A 12,424-nucleotide genomic window follows, 5' to 3' on the forward strand; every position below is an offset into this window, starting at 1 on the left:
TCCAATCGAAGCGAGCAAGGCAGGCATAAGGTATACCATTCAGATGGACATCATCCGAGTCCTCAACTCCTGCAAGCTGCATCACCTCTCGTCGTCATCGGCATCACCATTCGAGGCTCACGATGGCGGGTCAATCCCATCCAAACCTCACACCGTCCTCCTCAGGCGAGGCTCAACAACCTCAACCAACAGCATCACAAGGATCACACGAGATCCAGCTGCGCTACAAGTTGGCACCTTCGACATTCAAAACGCTCTGTACCATCCAAGGTCACCCCACTCGCTCAGACATCCTCAAGAAGGCTTGCTTTGCGACCGAATTTCGTTCGTTTCCGATCAAAAGAGGCGAGACTGCCTTTTGTAGAGCCATCAACGACTGCACCGGCATCCCCTACCCGATCTCCGAGAACATCTCTCAGCCATGGCACAAAGTTTTTCTCCTCATTCAATTGAGCATGTCAAGAGCCCCTTGGCCCAACAAGCTCACTGGGCCAGCCCGGAAAGAACTCAGCCAGGAACTTCGCCGTATGTACTCAGCTCTTGACAGCGTGCTGAGATGCCTTGTGGATATACTGGGAGAACGTGGCGACGGAAAGGGGGTACGAACAGCTCTTGATGTGCTAAGGAGCGCCAAGGCAAATGTTTGGGAAGGAAGTGAGAATGAGCTGTTGCAAGTCGAGGGCATTGGCGCCGTGAAAAAGGAACGACTTGTGAAGGCCGGCATCAAAAGCATCAGAAAGCTGGCCAAGCTCGAGTTTTACCACATCGAGCGCCTTCTCAGTCGAAATCCACCTTTTGGTCAAACAATGCTGCACCAACTGGCGGGGTTTCCGGTCCTGACGCTGGACTTTGAGATTGTCAGCCAATACAACCCGACAGCAGAATCATCGGGCGAGTCTGGTCAAGGCTGTGTTGAGCAACAAACTGACAAACCGCTTTGGATTGCTCGAGCCGTCCTTGGCTTCACAAACAAGGAGACACCAATCTGGAACAGTAGCACACCATGGCTATCGCTAGTGGTTGAGGGGAAAGATGGACGACTTGTCTGGTTCTGGCGAGGCAGTGCAAAAAGGCTTGTGGGGAGTAAGGAAATGATTATCGGGCTGGCCGCGGAGAAGGGCGAAGATCTCAAGATTGTGTTGGCATGTGAGGAAATTGTCGGGACCATGATACAGATGAATGTTGCGGTATGAGTGAGTAATCTATGGCAGCATGTCAGGACATGTTGACGGCAAAAGCTTGAAATGGATTCTCATGAGGTTGCTCTCTTTGTTATCTAGTCCGGCATTCTCGACAGTTCTCACAAGGCCATTGTTGAGTGAGGCACTAATACATCAGGTCCGACACTAACAATTGTCCATATCAAGACAATACAGACTGCTTTGGCGTTACGTTTGGCAAGGCAGATTTGGATCGTCAATGCGAGAGAGGCAAGTCGAGGCACCTGTATCACTGATTAACTAACAACAAGGCAGCCTGCTCGAGACCCCAGGGATCGCCTCTGCACAGCACAGTTTCCCGACCGCTTGACTCTTGAGCATCTGGACCAGGTCGGCCGACTTAGCTGCAGAACAAACCCCCGGCACCTTGCAGACTGTTGTCCGGCGATATTTCACGCAGGCCCTCATTGGAAGAGAGTTGGTCAGCCAGGCCCAATGAAGCCCATTCTGCCCTGCGCGAGCTTCTTTCCAGTCTGGGATAGCACCCAGCCTGAGAGGGCACTTGATCCAATCTCAGGTGTGCTCAGACAACCAGCCCGTCGTTGTAGGGCAGAGAATAAGGGTGGGCTGGTGGAGACAAACACTCAAGCTCTCATCGTCGTTGGTGGTCAGATCCAAATTTGGAACCCCGACCCTTGCCACTAAGAAGTTTAATCTCAACGTTGTTGGCGGCGGTTTCACACTCAGCCCTTTCATGCACTTATACCCCGGTCAACAAGTCGCAAATGCCTCTTGGGCAAACAAGCCAGCCTTGCTGCATCATGGTTGCACTGAGGCCCAATCACTAAGTGGCGAAATGCTCGAGAATCCTACACCTGCGAGGTACAAGCCTGTGGATGGATGGCTCTAGACTGCTAGACCTGGGGTCTTGTGCCGTGTGACCGACAACAAGAGTCAACGCGCGAAGATCGTCCTCGTCCTTCCTCTCTTGTCGATAGGCCAGGCTAGAGATATCGGATCAATGCAGGGATTCCTACAGCTGAACCCCAGTCGACCAACCCGAGCAAAACGAAGTTTCGTCCGTCAGCGCTGGGGCACGATGACCCGGGAGCTTGTTTTGATTTCGAGCGGGGTGAGGTTAAGCCGTCTGACACTTGATCTCGAGTCCAATTTGGCCCAGGAACAGCACATCCTGGCCATCTGTTGTTCAACAAGTTTTCGTTTTGAAGCTGTGGCCCGAACGAGTTGCTCAAGGAGAGCTCGCGAGCTCGCGTGGCAAACGAAGCCATAGCAGCCTAATAGGCAATCATGGGAGAAGATGCGGTCCGAATTGGTGGGCGATCTGCTGCCTTAGCGCGGGAACTGTACCCGCAAGAAGCCATCACGAAGCGATCTCCTACGTTGGCCCTTGAGATATTGCATGGCGCCACAAGATGCATGAGCACCCCGGGCTAGGCTGAAGCCAACCGGCCTCTGACTCGACGGAAGGCTTTTCGGGTCGTGCCCACGACACGGCACATCAAGCCCAGTTGCTTAGGTGCAGTGTTAGCATGGGGTCCTGCTCCCGGATCTTATAAGAGGTGAACTTGTCCCACGAACTTGAGCTGGTACTTGGCTTTTACGCTCAAGGAAACCTTCAAGCCCCTTTCTCTGAACGCCACCGGGCCTTTGTTGTCTCTTGTATTCACCATGTTGCGATCAACTCTCCTCGTCTCCCTTTCTGGCCTCGCAGCTGCAGCCAGCAACTACAACTTCAACACTCACCAAGCCCACCAAAAGGGCCTTCTCATCCCTGGCGCTGGTTCCCAAGCCCTTACTTTCAGTCTCACTGGAACTTGCACTGGTAGCCAGAAATCATGCGGAGACGCCTGCATCGAATCGGGGGGCCAGTGTTGCAGCCCTAGCCTCGGCACCTACTGTGAAGACGGGACCTACTGTACTGCCAGCGGCTGCTGCCCTGATGGAGAGGTCTGCTCGGGAACACCAACCGGCTGCGCAAAGGGCAAGGAACTCTGTGGCCAGTATTGCATGCCCGAAGGAAAGGTTTGCTGCGGCACCGGCTACTGTAACGAAGGCCAGACCTGCAGCCTAGGAGAGTGTACTACTGGCTCTGGAAGCTCTGGTGGAAGCTCTGGAGGTTCCGGTGGTGGTTCTTCCGGTGGTGGCTCTTCTGGTGGTTCCAGCGGTCCCAACTGCTACAGCTTCCAGGAGGAGTGCGACGATGGCTGCATGCCCAAGGGAAGCGTCTGCTGCGGTGGTGGAAAGTACTGCTTCTCCGGCGAGACCTGCCTGAGCGATGGTACTTGCAGATATGGCTCGAGCTCCGGCGGTGGTGGTAGCAGCGGTGGTAGCAGCGGTGGCTCCGACGACGACGATGACGATAACAGCGGCAGCGGAAGCGGAAGCGGTAGCAGCAGTGACGATGACGACGACGACGCTACCATCACTCGACCTTCTCTGACCGAGCCTACCTTTTCTTCTCCCTCCTTCACTGAGCCATCTCTCGAACCCGTTCCCACAATTGGAGAAGAGCCCACGATTTCCTCTCGTCCTCTTCCCACTGGACCAAGGTCTGGTGGCCCCGACGACGACGACGGTAGTGATAGCAGCAGCAGCAGCAACAGTAGCGGCGGCGGCGGCAGTAACGCTGGTGCCATCAACGTGCCCAGCTTCCTCGTTGGCCTCGTTGCTTTGGTTCCCCTTTTGCTGTAAACGACATATACGATACGGAGTTGGTGTGATGAGGGGACTTGTGCCATTATTATCGGAAACATGAAACGGCCTCAATGGAATATCCTGGGGAGAAACATGGATGGAAATAATGAAGCGATATAACATGGGATCGTGGTATTAGCCCAGCTAGTATCGATGTGTTTTAGCATACCACAGTGTCTTTGAATAATAAATACCCTTGAGCGAGCCCCGAATCTTGTATAAGTGAACCATCTGTCGTGACAAGTTGGATAGGTACACGAGGCTGAAGGTCGACTTGATGTAGGCTGTCTCGTGGCTTGGTTCCTGCGTCAAGCTGCGAGTGATGCACCTTGGCTTGCGCTATCGAACATGTATCTCAGCCACCTTGACCCCATTTGTCAACGAACAGAACCCCTTGTGTGCCTGACATTCGAAGATGTGACCTGTCGTGAGATGCCCACTCTCAATATCAACACCTTACGGATCCATCTATTGCTCCATCTCTCAGTTGAAGCTGTTGCCAACCCCCCATAGTCGAGACCCCTAGAGCCTGCCTTCATACGCATCTGCGAACACCTCAATGAGATACCACGCATCATACTCGGATGGACTTCTGAGCCAAGATATTGGTGAGTCGTGAATATTTCAATTCATTGTTGACCTCCCTGTTTCAACAACAGGTGAGATACAGCCGGGATCAGGCCTACTATCGAGCCTACTCCCTCCTTTTTTGCCATACGCTTTGAGTGAAAAAGAAAAATAAACCATATAGTACACGTTGGCGCGCTCCCCCGTCCCCCCTTGGCTCTAGAGTAATGATAGACCCCCTCACGAGATCCCTATAAGTACATCCGCTAAACGCCGCTATTCATGGTTATTGTGGGTTGTGTTTGTGTCTGATAGTTGAGTGGGTGTGATTTCATGCGGTTCCTCCGTGAATGTGGTGAAAGATTTGGGGTGTCTGGCTGCTTTATTTCTTGCCAGCCGCCTGGTTGAAGCCCTCAAGGACTGTCTCCTTGATACCGGGCTTCTCGTCGTTAGAGGTCTCGGACTCATCCGCCTCTGAGGACTCCTGCTTGGGTCCGACGAGAGACTTGGCCATGGAGCGTGCCTGAGCATTGCCCACCTTTCCGTAAACGCTGAGACCCGTGGCGATCATGCCACCGATATCGCCGACGTTGCCAGGAACGACAACAGCAGTGCTCTCGCGAGCAAGCTTGCCAAAGGCGTCGACGTACTTCTCAGCAACGCTCAGGCTGACGGCAGCCTGGGCACCAGCCTCACCCTTGAGGATGCTCTTCGCGACAACATCAATACCCTGAGCAGTGGCATGTGCCTTGAGACGGATAGCCTCGGCCTCACCATCTGCCTCGTTGATGCGCTCCGCTCGCAAAGCCTCAGACGCCAGGATGACGCTCTGCTTCTTACCCTCGGCAATGTTGATGGCACTCTGGCGCTGACCCTCGGAGTCGAGGATCTCGGCGCGCTTGGAACGCTCGGCGGTGACCTGTCGGTGCATGGCCTCGACGACGGCGGCGGGGGCGTGGATGTCCCGGATCTCGTAACGCAGACAGGTCACGCCCCAGGCTTCGGCGGCGTCGTTGATGGCGGCTGTGATGTTGGTGTTGAGGGCAGCACGCTCCTTGAGGACGTGGTCGAGGGTCAGTTGACCGATCTCGGATCGCATGGTCGTCTGGGCGAGCTGAGAGATGGCGTACTCGGCATCTTCGACACCGTAACTACAGAGGGGCAGAGAATGTCAGCTTATTACCTCTCATGGTACAATTCGTACTCAATGGCTGTCATAGTCGACAGCCGTCGAGTTCAAGAGAACCAACTCACCTCGCCTTATACGCATCAAAGACACGAGTAAACAAAACACCATCCAGTTCCAGAGTAACGTTGTCTGCGGTAATCGCACTCTGGCTAGGAATCTCAATGGCAACTTCCTTGAGGCTCTTGACGTAGGCGATGCGGTCGATAAAGGGCACGAGGATGGCCAGACCGGGGTCGAGGATGCGATTGAACTTGCCCATGCGCTCGACGATCCACGCTGTCTGCTGGGGGACGAACCGCACAATCGTGTTGGCTGGAAGCCGAGGCTTGGAGAAGTAGGACGGCAGGACGGGGGAGCCGAAGCCAGCGGGGAGGAGGGCGCGGGAGGTGGTGCTCAAGGGCCGACGGCGCGCCGAGAGGGACCGGGCCGTGACGGCGGCGGCGGTTGCTGTTAAGAGGAGACGCGGCTGCGGCGCCCGGAGGACCGCCCGCGTTACGGACATGGCCATGATTGCGGCGTTTGAGGGGGAATTAGCGGCTGGAGAGGGAAGGATCGCAACCCAGAAGTCAACGATGCCAGGCAAAGAAATGACGTCCCTCTTCCACGAGTCGGGTCAGTGGAAAAACCAAAATCCCAGCTCCAGCAAAAGCTCTTAGCTCCGCTCCGGGAGCTCCGACGTTATTCCGCAAAGCAAGGCAGGAGCTCCGGGTGCGTGTATGTGCTTTCCCGTGGCGTGAAAGGTGGCATGTGTGGCTGTGCAAATGGCGGGGCTTGTCACTCTTATCGGGGAGATTCCCTCCCTTTACCACCCACCGCCGCTGTCTGTTGCTCCCTGCCCCGCGTTCCCATGTCTTGGACCGAAAGTTCATAGCCCAATATCAACCGCCACTACAACAACGTCACCCCCACGAAGCGATCTCCCCCTTCCACCTCCTTTTCTTTTTGGTTTGTTAAAAGGGTTAGTTTGTGTACGGAGGAGAGAGATACGTCACAATGGCTGCCAAGGTTCCTCGCAACTTCCGCCTGCTGGAGGAGCTGGAGAAGGGTGAGAAGGGTCTCGGCGCCGAGGCCTGCAGTTACGGTCTTGAGGATCCCGAGGATCTCCTCATGAGCAACTGGAACGGCACCATCCTCGGTCCCCCTCATGTAGGTCCCTATTACAGGCCGCCGTGTCGCTTACAGATGATGAGGCAGCTCAGCTAATATGCTGGTAGTCCGTCCACGAGAACCGCATCTACAGCGTCAAGATGCACTGCGGCCCCGAGTACCCTGACCTCCCCCCACGATCCAGTTCGTCAGCCAGGTCAACCTGCCTTGCGTCAACCCAACCAACGGCGTCGTCGATCCCAGTCAGCTGCCCTGCCTTGCCCAGTGGAAGCGGGAGAACACTATGGAGACGATCCTCATTGAACTGCGACGGTACGGAAGCTCATACATGGCGCCAGGGAGTCACAACTGACATGAACCAGATACATGGCCTCTTCCCACAACAAGAAGATCCCCCAGCCTCCTGAGGGCTCTACCTACTCGTAAACCATCCACCACGTAACAAAGGTGTCGAAATTTCAAGATGAATCTTATCCATTTGGAGAACAAGGAGCCAGCTGCCCCTCTCCTCGCTATTCTGCGGTATTCGAGAACGTTATGCGACTATCGCGAATTACAATATGATACACAAACTTCCACCCAGAATGCCCCCCTTTCAGTCATATTACAGTCCCGTACCTATCCGTCTTGTTTCGCTTTTCGTCATATTCGTCAAAAGAAATTGCTACCGCTCCGCTCCGTCCTTGAGGACCAATCCCACGTCCAATGAACTCGTTGTTTCAGGCGACTCGAAGCAGTCGTCATTTTGTAGAGGTGGTTTAGAATAGAACAGTTCAGTATCCAGGGGATAGTTCGTCGCAGTCGGGCATAGTCGTCAAGAGAAACTCCCTCCACCAGATGCTCCCATAGCAAGGAGCAGTCCACAATGTTGGTTCGCCTACTGCTCCGGAAAGAACCCAGTTGAGGTATCCTGAAAGAAACAAATCTTAAAGAAATCATCGCCGACAAAGGAAAGGTTGTATGTATGTGCGTGCGATCATGGCTGTGATCGAGGTATCCAGGAATGCTCCGGTTTCTAGAATGCGTTGAATCAAGAAAAGAAAGGAAAGTGTTGTAGAACGTATCGTCGTCCGCTGGGGACGTGTGAAATTAGTCCTCGTAACCCCATCGCGCAGGCCCAACTGCGCTCAACCGAGCCGTCTTCTTGTTGACTGTTGGCCGACGGGGAACAGCCGAGAGGGCATCGGGGGGAGATGGGGCTATCGGGGCGAGGCACGCCGACCTCGAGAGTATCGGCCTGTCGGTTGGGGCTTTGCTGGGACCGGCTGGGTCGGCGCTTGCTGCTGGTTTGACTGTTCTTTCGGTCACTGTGACGACGCTGCTTGGCGTACAGGATGACCTCAGACACAATCTCTGAGCCCTCGGACTCGTTCCCATACTCATAAAAGTCGCTCAGGTCGGGACTCGGCTCAGCTTCATCGATCGAGTGCTCCGCGGCAAGGGGGGAATCGAGGTAGAGGAGAATACGCTCATGCTGGTGGTGATCCTTATGAGGCTTAGGTGCAGCCTTTTTCATGGATAGTTGAGGAGCCGCAGGAGGGGCTCGGGTCTCTTTTACACTGGTCGGCTTGGCCGTGGGCTGTGTCTGGTTGGCGCTATGGCTCAGGTCGAGGACGGTGGTACCATCTGCAGCAACGGTTGTCTTGTCCTTGCAAGTAGGAGGAGCAGGGAAGTCAAAGTCAAAAGAAGACTCGGTGATGGTGGCCTCGGAAGGTTTTGACTGATGACCTTTGGGTGCGAGCTTCTCGTTCCGGACGCCTTCGTCCATCTCATTGAGGAATGTCTCACGCATGATTTGCCTCTTGTGACGGAGAGCAGCCAGAAGCATCTCCTCCTGGCGGGTGACGGCCATGAAGCGGTTATGGCTTCCGTGACCATCGATAGAAGAGTGAGCGGAACGGATATAAAAGTCGACTGAGCTGGGGCTCAAAGGAGGCGTCGGTTGGTCGGGGTTGGTTGTTGTCGAGTCGCGAGGGACATACTTCCGCGCAGGGAGAATGTCAACCTCAGCCTCTGGCTCGGTTTCTGAAGACTCCACCTCCTTCTCTGGCTCCGAGTCTGTTGTAGTTTCCGAAGGCCCGTGGGCAGGGTGCATGGTGACAGCCTTGGCCTGCTGGAGGCCGTAACCAGGCTTGCTCTGCCATGTCATGGTTGTGTTTGCCGACGAGTTGGATTGCATGCTTGATACACGAGAGGGTGATTGACCAGCGGTTCCCTCTTGGATGGTGTTTGTAGAGCTTCCAGATAATGAGCTTGACCGAGGGCTGACAGCGGGAGGCCGGTGATGTCCATTCGGGATGGTCAAGTAGTTGTTTGTGGCCGCAAAGCTGGTTCGCTTGCTCGACCTGCTCGATCTGCTCAATCGTCTTGAGCTGTTGTCGGCACTCTCGGATGTCCGAGATGTAGCTGGTCTGTAGTCAATAGATGATCCTGCGTCAGAGTGCGCATACTCGGGCACAGAGGCAGCGCCCTTGCTCGATGAGTCCATATACTCATCCTCCTCAGAGTCTGATGAAAGTGAGAGCACGCTCTTCTCCTGAAGATCTGACTCCTGGAAACTCCTATCGGTGCGTTTCGATGCCTTTGACGTGCGCGTGTGCCTGCTGGACACGCTGGCAGCGCAATCGGTTGGTGAAGATTGGCCAGGCTTGCTCGCCAGGATGGCCTGGGGCGTCTGGGGCAAATGACGCTTGGCATATTGTGAGACGATTTGCTCATCATGGTGTGCCGGCGGTGCAGGGTGATGCCCTTGCTTGGCGTGGGTAGTTGTCGGCTTGGGCTGAGGTTCCGTCTGCTTCGGCTTCTCCGGGGGTTCCTCCATCTCATGCAACTCTTCATCCATAACCTGGCGGAACGACATTTGCTCATAATGCTCATACAGATTAGGCAGTCCGTTAAGATGACCATGTCCTCGGCGGTTGCTGTCACCCGTCGTAGGTCGGTTTATCGTAGGTCGGTTTGTCTCAGGTCGATTCGTCTCCGAATGTAATGACCTCAGACTCTCCTTTGTAGGCCGTTTTGACAATTTCCCTCTTAATGAGGGCGTGCTCAACGGTGACAGAACGGAAGGCGACCTGACGACTTGGTCGGGGCCAAGAATAGGGCCCTCCCAAGCTTGGTTCTCATTCTTCTTGTTCCGAGACCGGCCCATAAGGTGAGACAGGTCCAGCTTAGCGGGCTTCTTCCTTCTCGACTTTGAATTTTCCAGCGCATGGTCCATATCCAGCATCCTCTGCGCCTTTGGGGGGAGACCCTTGGCCATGGCTGAATTCGACGTCTGCTGGGAGATGGACAGAGGCTGCTTGGACTTGTCATACCACGAGTGAAGGGTGGAAGACGACTGCCGTTTCCTGAGGATGCTCGTCATGTCCGAGACTCCGTCATCGTCGTAATCGTCGGTGGGCGCTCCATTATTCCTGAACTGCCGGGGCACAATCTCCGACTCATCTCCCCATTCGCGACCACCACCGCGCTGATGCCTCGCCGACGATGCGTATGTCGGAGCATCAGAAGCATCAGTGGCAGCGACGCTGACCTTGGAGCCAGAAAAGTCTTCCCACTGGTGAGGAGCATCGATATTGAGAGCGGTCGCACCAAGGATCTTTTGGGCCTTGCTCATAGGCGGGGCGGTGACGGTCACCTTTGGCGGCTGCTTCTTGCGGCCGTGAAAAGTAAACTTGGCCATGATTCCTCACGGGTGCCCTCTTATTTTTCCGTCCCCAGGTTGGATCGTCAGGTTCCCCCCGGGGATTCTACTGTCAGCGCAAAGTCGACGGCACGGAGAGCAACATGTGCGGAGGAGCGGTGTCGATGTTGATGGTGAAGTTGCTGAAGCGGAGGTCTTGACTAGGTGGCCAAGTGATCGATTCGGTATTCGTCTCAGATGCTGCAATTATCGGTCGTATACTGTCGGTTCGTCTTTGTCCTTCAAATGTCCGCTCATGGGCGTGGCATTTCGATATAACCTGGGCAAGTTCAAGTCGAGGATGGGTGTCTGATATGCAGCAGAGTACCCTCACGCCTCATCCAACACTCCTATGTTCCTCAGCAAGAGCGATCGACGACGACCAGGACCGCGGGATCGGGCAAAGGATTGGAGGGGGAACTTGGGGAACAAGACGAACGAGCAAGTCGAGATAAAAAGGGACGATTGTCCAAGCCAAGCAAGGTGGATAGGATGGAAGTGAAGTGGGCTTGCTCTGCTTGGGGGAGGGACATGGACATGGGCTGGGGTGTGAGCTGCATAGACACTAGGAGGACAAGGAAGGTACGGAGGGCGTGCAGGTGCGTGCGGGCAGGCACAGACAAGGATGGATACGTCCTCTCCCTCTGTTATGGATGGATGGGCTTTTCCTCATCCAAATCAATCCCGGCCGCAATCTGCCAATCCCGCCCGAGCGATCAGGCTAAGCAAAAGAGCTCCTCTCCACCTGCACGCGAGAGAGGGCAAATGAGATCTAGCCGAACTTGAACGGGCTGGCAGAAGCATCCATCGACTGAGGAATGCGTCGACGGCGAGCTGCAGAACAACGCTTCTGCAGGAAGCAAGCAGGAAAGAAAGCAAGCAGACGCAAGTGAGAAACGTCCCGGCAGCCTGACGAATTGCCGTCGGGGAAAAAGAAGCAAAAATGTCAAGAAAAAGAAAAAACAAAGAAAAAGTAACTTCTGTTTGTCGGGTCCAGACGATTTGATGGCTTTTGGTGGTGGCGGTAGACGGAACTGGATCATCCACGGCACTCATTGGAGCAAATCACAAACACACACTTTCACATCAAAAGATGAGCAGCATGAACACCACGCGCACGGTAGTCGAGAGCTAAACCACTTGCTGTCCCCCCCGCCATCATTTCCATGGCAGTGAGTCTGGTCCGGGGCCAAGCCAAAGTCAAAAAGAGTCATGGCTTGCCAAGGGGCGTGTCCAAGCACGAGAGGTCAGGTTACCCGTCTAGGCCTGGGCTGGCAAGTCGGTGTAATTTGCTTCGTCGTACGGCGGTGCCAGGAGGTCTAACCATTCGTGGGATTTGCGTGGCATCGTACCTTGCAGAGAAGCCTTCCATTACTGTTCCATCTCTCCGGGGTCGCATCATGGCCAAATCCAAATCTGACGAGACTTGAACTTGATCTCTCGCATACGAGTTTAATCAGTCAATTCAGCTGTCACGCTCCCTCTCTTCATTCCTCACATGCTCTCCCCTTCTCCCTCAATCCTTCTCTTCAGCGCAGCAGGGATGCGGTTTAGGCTAGATTGTGTTGATGGTGACGGTGGTGAGCCATGGATGTCCAGTCCAGGGGCCCGGAGACGGCGACAAGACATGGACGACGGGCGGGCGACACGACACGGGGTGAGTCCAGTGCGGGTCCGGTTGGTGCAGGTGATGGTGCCCTGAGAGGAGGACCCCTGCAGTAGAGGATCTGCTCCCCGCCCCCTGGACGCAGGGCGCTGAAGACTGCTGAAGACTTCTGCGAGGCTTGCCCGCTGAAGAAGGTCTTGGATGCTCAAGAGGTCTGTGTTGTGCGCACGCAACAGCATGGAAATGATTCAGCTGCCGCCTTGTCCGAGCGTGTGGACGAGGCGGCGACCTGCGATGCCATGTGTCCAGGGGGAAAGGTTCAGGAACAAGATTGCTCGGCAACTCAAAATCACCGACAGTCAGGGATCGTGGCGGTCAGTCGTTGCTTCTTGCTC

General features: G+C 55.1%; 5 protein-coding genes across 5 annotated transcripts; 3 read left to right on the forward strand and 2 right to left on the reverse strand.

The window, feature by feature from the left end:
- Positions 1–122: 122 nt before the first annotated feature.
- Positions 123–1,322, forward strand: MRS44_005929 (uncharacterized protein; the record flags this gene model as incomplete). The annotated part of the gene is made up of 2 exons (XM_065621578.1): positions 123–1,187; positions 1,281–1,322. 2 exons carry the CDS (start codon positions 123–125, stop codon positions 1,320–1,322), a joined length of 1,107 nt encoding a protein of 368 aa, XP_065477650.1.
- Positions 1,323–2,849: 1,527 nt separating this feature from the next.
- On the forward strand, positions 2,850–3,872 carry MRS44_005930 (uncharacterized protein; the record flags this gene model as incomplete). The annotated part of the gene is made up of 1 exon (XM_046269688.2): positions 2,850–3,872. One exon carries the CDS (start codon positions 2,850–2,852, stop codon positions 3,870–3,872), a length of 1,023 nt encoding a protein of 340 aa, XP_046140494.1.
- A 952-nt stretch (positions 3,873–4,824) lies between these two features.
- Positions 4,825–6,139, reverse strand: MRS44_005931 (uncharacterized protein; the record flags this gene model as incomplete). Its single annotated transcript, XM_046269689.2, has 2 exons — positions 4,825–5,593; positions 5,697–6,139. 2 exons carry the CDS (start codon positions 6,137–6,139, stop codon positions 4,825–4,827), a joined length of 1,212 nt encoding a protein of 403 aa, XP_046140493.2.
- A 485-nt stretch (positions 6,140–6,624) lies between these two features.
- MRS44_005932 (uncharacterized protein) lies at positions 6,625–7,164 on the forward strand (the record flags this gene model as incomplete). The annotated part of the gene is made up of 3 exons (XM_065621579.1): positions 6,625–6,777; positions 6,923–7,050; positions 7,101–7,164. The coding sequence occupies 3 exons, from the start codon at positions 6,625–6,627 to the stop codon at positions 7,162–7,164; spliced, it is 345 nt and encodes a 114-aa protein (XP_065477651.1).
- Positions 7,165–7,768: 604 nt separating this feature from the next.
- Positions 7,769–10,423, reverse strand: MRS44_005933 (uncharacterized protein; the record flags this gene model as incomplete). Its single annotated transcript, XM_065621580.1, has 1 exon — positions 7,769–10,423. The coding sequence occupies one exon, from the start codon at positions 10,421–10,423 to the stop codon at positions 7,769–7,771; it is 2,655 nt and encodes an 884-aa protein (XP_065477652.1).
- Between the last annotated feature and the right edge of the window lie 2,001 nt (positions 10,424–12,424).

This window comes from Fusarium solani (assembly GCF_023522795.1).
Source record: "Fusarium solani strain SB1 chromosome Unknown bctg00000003_1, whole genome shotgun sequence".
Lineage (NCBI taxonomy): Eukaryota > Fungi > Ascomycota > Sordariomycetes > Hypocreales > Nectriaceae > Fusarium > Fusarium solani.